At 43.7% G+C, this 11,498-nt stretch overlaps 1 protein-coding gene across 1 annotated transcript in view; it reads left to right on the top strand.

The window, feature by feature from the left end:
* Positions 1–1,461: 1,461 nt before the first annotated feature.
* The window catches only part of LOC102314584 (alpha-tectorin), a 13,259-nt gene continuing 3,222 nt past the window's right edge, over positions 1,462–11,498 (top strand). Inside the window, exons 1-10 of the mRNA XM_014331223.2 lie at positions 1,462–1,471; positions 1,545–1,807; positions 2,696–2,844; positions 5,395–5,594; positions 5,715–5,846; positions 5,940–6,127; positions 6,844–6,986; positions 7,072–7,317; positions 7,400–7,559; positions 7,757–7,843. Of these exons, the coding sequence (XP_014186709.2) occupies positions 1,462–1,471; positions 1,545–1,807; positions 2,696–2,844; positions 5,395–5,594; positions 5,715–5,846; positions 5,940–6,127; positions 6,844–6,986; positions 7,072–7,317; positions 7,400–7,559; positions 7,757–7,843 (1,578 nt within the window). The remainder of the gene's footprint in view (positions 1,472–1,544; positions 1,808–2,695; positions 2,845–5,394; positions 5,595–5,714; positions 5,847–5,939; positions 6,128–6,843; positions 6,987–7,071; positions 7,318–7,399; positions 7,560–7,756; positions 7,844–11,498) is intronic.

Below are 11,498 nucleotides of genomic sequence, written 5' to 3'. Positions count from 1 at the left end.
GGAGATTTGGCTATATTCCATTCAACACAGTGCAAATGGCTTGGATTTGAAAAATGCAAAAGCCACAAAATGGTCCCAGGATCTTTTTTAAGCCTGATTAGCTGTTGTTAGAATTTAATTAATATTACTTTCTAGTATCAGCTGATGTTTGCTGGAGCCACAGCTGTAAAGCTGCTGGTCATAATGTCGGTTTAGATAAGTGGCAAGAGGGAAACATGAAGATGAAACCAGGAGATGTCCTTACTCAGTCATCACACGTGAACAGGTGATGGAGAAACAGGTTTACCTTTTAGGTGACATGAATGAGTTGAAGGGAAGTTATGAACTGTTTCTGACAGACAAATAACACCAGGATCCTTTTCTAAGTAGCTGACAGCTGGTAACTGTGCAGGGAAAGTTTTGCCAGGGGGCTAAGTAGGGCATTAACAGGGAAAGGGGGGCACAAAGAAATACTTTTCTTTCTTATTCTCATTTAAAGTTTCTCACTTTTAACAAATAATTATCCGAATCTTACAACCAAAGTTTTCATTTGATGTCAAATGTATAGAAATCCATTATTGTACATAGTAATTTTTTTGAGGGTCCCATCATAATTTCTTCAGAAATAAGTACTGTACTGTATATGATGCCAGTATTTTCCCACATTTTCTAGATTCTGTACCAGTACTGTGTGTAAAATGCCATCAAAAAGTCAGTTAAACTTTATTCTTTCTCATCAGTCTTTCTGTTTCCTTTCACTTGTTAAATGTTGCCATGCAATTGGATCCTCCTTTATCATCCCCACACGGCTCATCTCACTCGCCGTGACAGCTGCTGAAGAATTTATTAAAAAATGTAAGGAACTCATAAATCAAGAAGGCTACACCCCCCAGCAGGTATTCCACTGTGACGAGACCGGCCTCTTCTGGAAAAAATGCCGTGGCGTACCGCAGAGGAACTAAAGATACCAGGCCACAAGCCCATGAAGGACCGTCTTACCCTCGCCCTGTGTGCTAGTCCAGTGGGGACTGTAAGGTAAGAAAACCCGCGTGCCTTCAAGAAACACAAAATTTTAAAGGAGAGGCTCGAGGTTATGTGGAGGTCCAACCCCAAGGTGACCCGACAGTTCTTTATCGAATGGGTCTACTTGGTCTTTGGCCCTGCTGTCAAGAAGTTCCTCGAGGAGAACCACCTCCCCATGAAGTGCCTGCTGATCATCGATAACGCCCCCGCCCACCCCTCTGGCCTCGAGGACAACCTCCTGGAGGAGTTCTTGTTCATCAAGGTTCTCTTCCTCCCTCCCAACACGACCCCTCTCCTCCAGCCCATGGACCAGCAAGTCATCTCTAATTTTAAGAAACTTTAGATGAAACACATGTTCAAACAGTGTTCCGACATAACAGAGAGAACGCAGCTCACCCTCAGGGAGTTTTGGAAAAATCTTTTTGACATCGTTGCATGCCTCAAGTTGATTTCTTTGGCATGGCGGGAGGTGAGTAATCAGAAGCTACATTCTGCTTGGAGGAAGCTTTGGCCTGATGCTGTTGCCCCTTGAGATTTTGAAGGCTTTGAGGGGGAGGAGAGAGAACCTCAACCTGAAGTCGAAGTTGAGGAGATCGTAAATTTCGGCACCACCATGGGACTGGAGGTTGACAAGGAGGATATAAACGACCTTGTGCTTGAACATCAAGAGGAGCTGTCAACGGCAGAGCTGCAAGAGTTGGAGGCGATGCAGCACTCATCAGTACAGCAACAGTTCAGCGAGGAGGAGGAGGAGGCCGTCATACCATCAGCCGATATCAAGGACATTCTCTGCGATTTTCAGAAGGTGGCTGATTTTGTCAAAAGAAATCACCCTGAAAAGAACTTCACCGCTCGTGCTATTGAGCATTTTAGTGATGTCTGCCTCTCCCACTTCAGATCCTTTCTGAAAAGTAGACAGAGACAGACGTCGTTAGATAGGTTTTTCACAAGGAGGCCAGCAACAAGTCAACCTTCAGATCAAAGTGTGTCTTAGAAGACAAAAATCGATGAAAGTAGCAGTAGCGATTAGTTAAAAAACATAAAAATGCACAAAAATATAAAATAAAAAATATAGAAAATAGAAAATTTAAAAAATTATACAGTACAAGTTTAAAAAATATGTAAGTTTTAGTTTTAATGTTTAGAATGTTTTGTACACGCAGCATACACATGCATGCATGCATACATACAGCACATGTACACTTATTCCTCTAATTTTGAATTATTGGTAATATTTTTACCCAAATGCGATACATCATAAAATATAAGCAGACATAACAAAGAAAGTTGGAGTGTTAATAATTGTGTAAAAATGTCTAAATGAATAGTGCATTGTTTATTGTTCCAGTTCTTTTTCACTTGTAGTGTTTTTAGATGCTGTTAACGGATTAAAAATGTTTGTTAATAAAAAATAATGTTTTCTTTGGTCTTTGACATGCACTTCAGTGTCTGTTGCATTACATTCTTATGTTTAAAGCCTGATTTATCTTTGAATGAAAAAAATCAAGAACTTTACACCCTGATGTTATGATGTTATGCCAGTTTTCCTCGTGGTGGTGCCGTATGCATGCATACATATGCTTTCTTCAGCCTCCGCCACCGAGAACTTCGTCTCCAGCCGACATCGCCTCACTCAAAAACCACAATGGGTGCTTCGACATACCAAAATTTTCGTTTTACAAAAGCCCCTCAGAAACGGATTAATTTCGTAAGTCGGGGTTCCACTGTATTCTCTGTTTATATGAATGAGTCTGAAGGTTGTTGTTTGTCACCCACTAGCTGTGAGATGCAGGACAGTGAGACTGATGACAACACGATCAACTGCACCAGTGTGACTGAACGGTGAGCAACTGATCCACACAGTACGGAACATCTTACCACTTTATTTCTAATTCACTTTAAAACAATATAACAGCTAAACAAAGTCATGTACAAAAACATAAGATAACCAGAAAAAAACATCAAATCAGCTATAAGTTAAGATGAAATAAACGTTTATTAGTCCCACACATGGGAAATATTTTTGGTCACGGCAGAGAGTGCAAGTTAAGTGCAGTAAAAATTAAGAAAGTTAAAAAAGCAGGAGTCAAATGAATTATTAAAAATGTAGGATTTTCATTTATTTAACCCCCATAATTTCATTTACAAAAGTAATAAATGTTTCATAAAAAGAAACGAAACTGAACTCAGGCAGAGAACTGCAAACTTAACAAACCAAACGTAACTGACCTAACGAGGAAAGGACACAGTGGTATTGTGGGAATAAAGAAAATGTTTTACTGTTACGTATAGCTTTCAGCATTAGCATTGCATTAAAATGTTTATTAAAGCCACTAGCATTAAATCAAAACTTTTATTAAAGGTGCAACTATAATCATCTTCTCGTGTTCCTTCTTCCTGATATTGCTGTCATTCGGAACCGCTACATCGATCACTACGGCCGTCTTCTTCTGTTTGTCTACCACCACTATGTCCGGTTGGTTAGCTACCACCATTTCGTCCGTCTGTATCTGGAAGTCCCACAGGATCTTAGCTTGGTCATTCTCCGCCACCCTTGGGGGCGTCTCCCATTTTGACCTCGGGACTTCCAGGTTATACTCGGCACAGATGTTCCTGTACACTATGCCGGCCACTTGGTTATGGCGTTCCATGTATGCCTTGCCTGCTAGCATCTTGCACCCTGCTGTTATGTGCTGGATTGTCTCAGTGGTATCTTTACACAGACACAGCCTGCACCTGGGGTCTTGCCTGGTGTGATAGACCCCAGCCTCTATGGATCTTGTACTCAGAGCTTGTTATTGTGCTGCCATGATTAGTGCCTCTGTGCTGTCTTTCAGTCCAGCTTTGTCCAGCCACTGGTAGGATTTCTGGATATCAGCCACCTCCTCTATCTGCCGGTGGTACATACCGTGCAGGGGCCTGTCCTTCCATGATGGTTCCTCGTCTCCCTCCTCTTTCTTGGGTTTCTGCTGCCTTGATATTCACTGAGCACTCGGTCAGTTGGGGCCATCTTTGTGATGTATTTGTGGATGTTCGTTGTCTCATCCTGGACTGTGGTGCTGACACTCACCTATCCTGGGCCTCCTTCCTTCCGCTTAGCATACAGCCTCAGGGTGCTGGACTTGGGGTGAAACCCTCCATGCATGGTAAGGAGCTTTCTTATCTTTATGTCAGTGGCTTCTATCTCCTTCTTTGGCCAGACTATTACCCCAGCAGGGTACCTGATCACGGGCAGGGCGTACGTGTTGATGGCCCGGATCTTGTTCTTACCATTCAGCTGACTCCTCAGGACTTGCCTGACCCTCTGCAGGTACTTTGTGGTCGCAGCTTTCCTAGCGGCCTCTTCATGGTTCCCATTCGCCTGCGGGATCCCCAGGTACTTGTAACTGTCCTCTATGTCTGCAATGTTGCCTTCTGGTAGTTCAATCCCCTCAGTTCTGACTACCTTCCCTCTCTTTGTTACCATCCGACTACACTTCTCCAATCCAAACAACATTCCAATGTCATTGCTGTATAGCCTGGTAGTGTGGATCAGTGAATCGATGTCTCGTTCACTCTTGGCATACAGCTTGATGTTGGCGTATTTTGTTGTACACCACATCCCCATTGAAGGCAGCTGAAGCCACTGGATTTAAAAATCATGACCTCTGTCTTTCTTCTTTTTTCATTAAAATTAAGAAGGTTGAGTGCCATCCACCATCTTTTTGTATTATACTTAAATTATGTGTGTTGGGTCTGCACCTCGCAGGCCCGGCTGGTTCAAAGACTTGTCACCCCTTAACAAAGTAAGAAAAACAGCTTAACCGGTTTTTACTTGCTAGTAAGGGGAGTCTGGTCGGATCCTCAGAGCAGCACTTCTGCCCTCCACCTCAGACGACTCCAAAAGAACCAGCCTCCCCTGCAGCCTTTTATTCTCTCACACACAGTTTCACAAACACCCTTTGTAAAACCTCCCTGTGGTGCGTCATAAAATGTCATTAAACTAAGGCACTGAGCATGTGTGTGTAACTTCCTGATCACAAAGGATCATCTCCCCTCACCCTGTGTATGGCTTAACCCCTCTAATGGTACACATGCACAGGTGAGGTCATAAATGGCAAGAAGTAAACATCCTCCCTAAATAAGGACAGAGAACCTTCACATAGGGTTTCTGCAGTTAAACAATATAACCAATTACCTCCCCCACCTAGATGTAGGCTGGGAGGAGGATGGAAACAGAAGAATGTTGTTGATCATACAGTTTGAACCAAGGCTTACAAATTTAAGTAGAACAATGACAACTATTATCAAAATTAACCTAACAATGTGACTTCAGCACAGATGGAAGATAAAAACACCTGATCACAGATGATTATTTTATTCTCATTAATGTTTTTTCCATCTGTGGTACAGCTGTAATCTCCTGAAGGAGGCGCCCTTCTCCTCCTGTAACAGTGACATTGACCCAGAGCCCTACATAACCGCCTGCACCGACACTTTGTGTAAATATCCTGCAGTGGACGGACTCAACTGTCAGTTCCTGAAGGCCTACGCCAGAGCCTGCAGTCTACACAACCACACTCTAGATGGCTGGACATCAAAGACCGGCTGCTGTAAGACCTTACTAAGACCTTAATAAGACCTTAATAAGCTCTCCTTTATCAAAGACCTGAACTGTGGAGTTTTAGAGCTCCCATGTTTTCAGGATAATAGATCAGTGTGTTCCTCTGTAGCCTCTGAGGCCTTCTGTCAGGACAGGACCTGCAGCGATCACGAGTTCTGTGGTGAGAAGACGGTCGATGGTGACACCCGCTGCTTCTGTCGGGCCATTTTTGCCTCCAAGTACCAAGCAAACAACTCTTTGGGTACGACAGCTGTGACATCACCATGACAACAGAGCTGAATAATGGAGGAAAACTTCTAACTGTGATTTTTCTGACTGATATTGTGACGTTCAGGTGATGCAACGGTCTGCATGCAGGACTCTGCTTCAGTCACTCTGGTCGGTTGTCTCCTGGAGGACAAAGACATCGACTACTCTGCCTTACACCTCAACGACCCGACGTGCAGGGGTCAGGTGGACGAGCTCACCCACATGGTGACCTTCAGCTTCAACAGCAGCAACAGCTGTGGGACGGTGGTCACGGTGGGTTTCATCTCCTCCTCTTTACCTTCTACAAGCAGCCAAACATCTTCCAGCATCTGCTGAGCTTCTCCTGCTCTGCTGCAGTTTGGGATCTTTCTGTGAGATCAGCTTCACCTCTGAGCTCTGTGGCTTCTCATCATGTTGACGATCTGTGTAGTTCATACACAGAAACATCAGAGTAGGAGTTTGATTCAGTACAAGGAGAAACTCTCTAATGTTTATGCTGTGTTAAAATAATGTGACTTCATTTGATGTGCTCGACTCATCTGCATGACACGAGCGGTCAATGGCAGAGACAGAAAGGAGACTAAAGCTGCTGTTGTTGCTTTTAAGAACAAAGTGAATGAGTTTGATGTTTTTGACGTGTCTATTTAGCAGATTGTTTCTGATGAAATCTGTGATTATAATCACTGACAAGATGTCATAAACATTGGACTGAAAAAACAAGGACACTTTCTTAACTTAACTTACTTAACTTCATACTTCTGAGTTAGAGGTCCATCATCTTCAAAGTGTTGATGTTCTCAGATTAAAATCACTGTAAAGAGACTGAAAATAAAGTTAACTTGGCTTCATGTGTCTGTGCAAATAAAGCAAACAGAGCATGATTCACTTTTTCTAATTGAATAAAACTGATTCAGTGCACTTTGGGATTAATAAAGTGAATTGTCAGATGTTAAAAGTCAGTAACAACATCTGATTGTGTGACTCTGCAGACCAACAACAGCCAAGTGATCTACAAAAACACCATCATGACCCAGAACAGCATGATCACTCGTCACAACCAAGTCTACATCGACTTCTCCTGCGTCCAAACTCAGCCGGACATCAAGACTGCCACCTTCAGGATCAGAGACAGGTGTGTGGTTGAATTACTTTAAGATGTGAAGCTTCTCATGAGGTTTGTGAGTCAGAGAAAGCTGAAGTGTGTTTGTGTTCTGCAGCTCTGTGATCCAGCACATCACATCTGGAGTTTGGGATTACACTCTGACCATGAAGGCTTTCACTGACGCCGGCCGCACACAAGCTGTGGAGTCCAGCACTGAGGTGCAGTTGAACCAGAAGATCTGGGTGGAGCTGAAGACTGACGGGCTGGATGGAGACATGGTCGCCGTGGTGACCGACTCCTGCTGGGCAACTGACCAGCCATCACCCGACAGCACTCCGAGATATGACCTGATCATAAACGGGTGAGACAGACTCAGAGAGTCATGTGGTTTTGATCTCTCTCATGGACTCCTGAACAAAGTGTGTTTTCCTGTCTGTGAGCAGCTGTGCCAACCCTGCTGACCAGACGGTGCAGGTGGAGGACAACGGACTGGGAACCTCCAACTACTTCTCCTTTAACATGTTTGAGTTCACCGGGGGCTCTGGTGAAGTTTTCCTGCACTGCAAACTCCACCTGTGCCCCAAACAGAACAACTGTGTCCCGGTACAGCTTTGTTACCAAACACATCACACACAATCAAATGTATCTCTCTTCTGTTACGATCATTAAACAGGTTATTTTCAATTATTCTTGTTTCTATTCTGACACAAAAGCTCAAATGTTCTCAGCAGATTCAGTCCTGAATGAAAGGATCAGTGTTGATCTTCTAAAGTCTGGACTTTGTCTCTCGTTGTCTTTAGACTTGTCCTGCAGGTGCTCGCAGACGCAGATCTGCCAGGTCCAAATATGAAGGTAAAGCCTTCATCAGCATGGCCTGGACTCATTAGGTAAGAAACAGTCTGCTAGTGCTGAGAAGTGTTTGTAGACAAAGTGCTGATTGTTAGTGCTGTAGCAAACATGCTTCCCATAGAAAAATGTTTTATTTAATTCAACAGAAAGATATTTACTAAGTTCCTCACCAATGAGTTTGTGTTTCGAACTGTCCTCATGTGATAAACTAAATGAACTGCTGAGTGAGTGAAAACTCTTGGTGTGTCATCTGTAGCCTGACAGTCCAGGATCAGGGTGAAGGCCTGTAGTGTTTTCAACAAGGATGTTGGTGACACTGAGTTAAACCACAAATCAAGACCCTGGAGATTAGTTGCAGCTTGTTTAATTGTCTCCATGAACATGTGGGGAAAACTGAAATGACAGATAATAAACTCCATCTCAACAGGTAGAAGCATGTTTACATCAATAAAGTGCATAACGCTCACTAAAACATTCATTTCAGCAAACTATACATCAATGTCCAAACCTATCTGTGTAAACTATCGTATAAAGAAACTTCCAGCCTGAATAATTCAGAGTAGATGGCATCTGATTACATTTCTATACTGCCTTTAGCATGTGGAGCTAGTTACCCAGCAAAAAACGAGTTGCCGGAAGTACTTGTCCTGAACCGGAAGTGCCTGACCAGAACCGGAAATACATCTTAGCTCTTTTCCTTTTAACATCTAAAGCATGAATTATACATTTTAACATGTATTAATTTTTTTAATGACAAATATGTTTAGAATTATTTTTTTTAAACGTATTAACTTATTTATTCAGAAAAATGCCTTAGGGCAACATACTCCATGCCTGGCCTCAGGAGGCCACTATGTTAAACAAACATTATGCAATCAGTCCTTTGGCAGGAGGAGGATAAATTCTGTAACCGGTCTCATAAATGTCTTTACATACCCTTGATCGCATGTCTTTACCTCAATCTTCCTTACTCGATTGTCATTGCTTGGGAATTTGGCAGTGATCCTGGCCATGGGCCAGCTGTTTCATGCAACCTGCTTGTCCTTGAGCAGAAACAGGTCACCAACTTGGAGGTTTCTGCGTGACCCAGTCCATTTCTGCCTTAGCTGCAATGTGGGTAGATACTCTCACCTCCAGCGTGGATAGGGGATAGGACGAAAGGTTTCTCTGTATCAGTGGACACTGGGATGAGCGACCTTGCATTTATTATGGCTGTAACTTCAGCCATCAGTGTCCAGATGAGTACTTGGAGGTGAGTGACTCAAGTTTTTACTTATGGTCTAATTTCTGAGTCCTTATCTGGTTCAATCAGGTCAAACATTCCACTCACTTTTGTTGTATCTGCGGCAGGATGGTGGATGAAGGGTGGTCCGGTGAACCAGGTGGACTTTTTTAGTTGGAATGCTGACAATGACCTAGATGCATGGTCTGGTGGATTTTCCTCTGTGTGCACATAATGCCACTATTCTGGCTTGATGACTGGCGAATGCGCTGTACTCTGTTGTGAACATATGTGTAAAACCTTTTTGACTACAGATGTAGCCAAGCACTACCTTACTGTCTGTATAGAAGTGCACTGCATCAAAGTTTAAGTCCAACTCATTTTGAATGAGGTCAGCCATTTCTGCTGACAAGACGGCTGCACATAGTTCAAGCCTTGGTATTGTAGGTTCTGACAGGGGGGCTAGTTTTGCTTTGCCCATTACGAAGCCTACCTCGACGTTCCCATCTGTTTGATTTGCCTTTAAGAAGGCTATGGCTCCTATGGCCTTAGTAGAGGCATCTGAGAAAAAACACAGTTCCTTGCGCTTTGCTCAACTTAGTGAGGTGGATGTGTAGGTTCTGGGAACATGTAGTTCTTTTAGGTTCTGAAGGGAATTTCTCCACATTTCCCATCTGCTTTGTTTATCCTCTGGAAGGGGTACGTCCCAATCTGAACATTCTGAAGTAAGCTCTCTGAGTAGGGCCCTCCCTTGGATTGTAACAGGTGCCAATAGGCCCACAGGATCGAAGACGCTATTGACAGAGGACAATACACCATGGCGAGTAATTGGCTTGTTTCAGTTGGCGAATGAGTAAGTGAATGTCTCTTGTTATTTCCCAAATCAAAATTAGTCCAAGGCTTCACTGGGATTGTGTCTCTTCACCACTTAAATCTAAATTTTTAATGACAGGAGTACAATCTTTTGGGCAGAAGGCCTGCAAAACAGCCTGAGAGTTAGAAACGAACTTATGCAGGTGCAGGTTGGGTCCAGCGAGTGGGGCTTGTGCTCTTTGAAGCAAATCTATAGCCTCAGCAGGAGAGGAAACAGAAATCAAGCCATCATCTACATAAAAGTGCCTCTCCACGAACTTTACTACATCTGCACCATAGTCCTTTGAACCTACTCTGAGGCCTTGCGTAGTCCATAAATGGCAACAGCAGCAGATGTTGAGTTGCCAAACACGTGGACTTTCATTCACTCGATAACTTCTTTGTTTAGATCGTTGTCCCCGTGCCACAGAAAACGGAGGAAGTTGCTGTGGTCATCACGCACCATTAAACAGTGAAACATTTGCTGTATATCTGCCATGATTGCAACATTTTCTGTCCGGAAGAGGAGAAGAACTCTGCGGAGTGTGTTACTTAAATTGGGGCCGGTAAGGAGGACATGGTTAAGTAAAGGTTTTTGTGGGTGGTAGACTCCAAATGTTGGAAGATACCAGCACTCTTCTCCTCTTTTCAGTGTGTGTGTGGGTGGGTGGGGGGTGGGACCTCAGCATGACCATTGGAGAGGATCTTTTCTATAAAGGCCACATAATGCTGCTGCATTTCAGGTTTCCTATTTAGCGTCTGTTTTGAGGATGAGAACCTTGTGGCTACCTGTTTTCTGTTTTTTGGTAATTGCTGGTGGGGTTCCTTAGACGGAAGTGGGGAAACCCAACTGTTTTCCACATCTCTGTACATAGCTTGGTCCATTATTTTTAGAAAGTGTCCTGTATTAAGTGAGCTGGTTTATTGTCGTTATCTGTCTGGTTAAAAAATGTTTGACCTAGAGTTTGTTTGGGTGCTTTACCTGGTCTATTTGTGTGTGGCACTTCTTTGAGTTGCAGAAGGCTGCTTGCTGCATGGTTCAAAAACTGAAGGGTGGCCATTTTCTAGAACAACTGTCTTCAGGGTGCTGACTGTAGGCCTATGAACATTACCCAGACAGACCCAGACAACTACAATCCACCCTAGGTCTAGGCGCTGGGCAAAGGGGGCATTATGGGGGCCATTAATTCTCTGCCTGACCTTCTGTGCCTGTAAAACATCTGCCATGTAAAACACATCCCTAGTAGCAGGAGTATTTCGGCTTTAGGGTCTAGTTCTGGGATGTACTTTGCTATGGTTTGGAGGTGCGGCTGGTGTAGCACTACGCTGGGAGTTGGGATTTCACTCCTATTGTTAGGAATGTCCTGACACTCTATGAGCAATGGTAGAGGGATAACTACTGACCTATCCAGTGACTCTCATATTGCGAAGGAATGCAAATCTTCAGCAAAGTGTTCTGAATGTGAAAGCACAGGTCACGACACAGTCCTCCACCACAGACCAACAAGCCTCCACTTCCAGCACAAGAGAATGACGGGGAGAGAGCAAGCAGTCATGACCAATGTTCCCTCTAAGCTGCGCGTGTTCGCAATTGCGCACTGCTGGCACGGTCTCTGCGC

This window comes from Haplochromis burtoni, unplaced genomic scaffold (genome assembly GCF_018398535.1).
Source record: "Haplochromis burtoni strain Fernald_Lab_line unplaced genomic scaffold, NCSU_Asbu1 Contig_1485, whole genome shotgun sequence".
In the NCBI taxonomy this organism is placed as follows: Eukaryota; Metazoa; Chordata; class Actinopteri; order Cichliformes; family Cichlidae; genus Haplochromis; species Haplochromis burtoni.
This window is presented reverse-complemented; position numbering and strand designations above follow the sequence as displayed.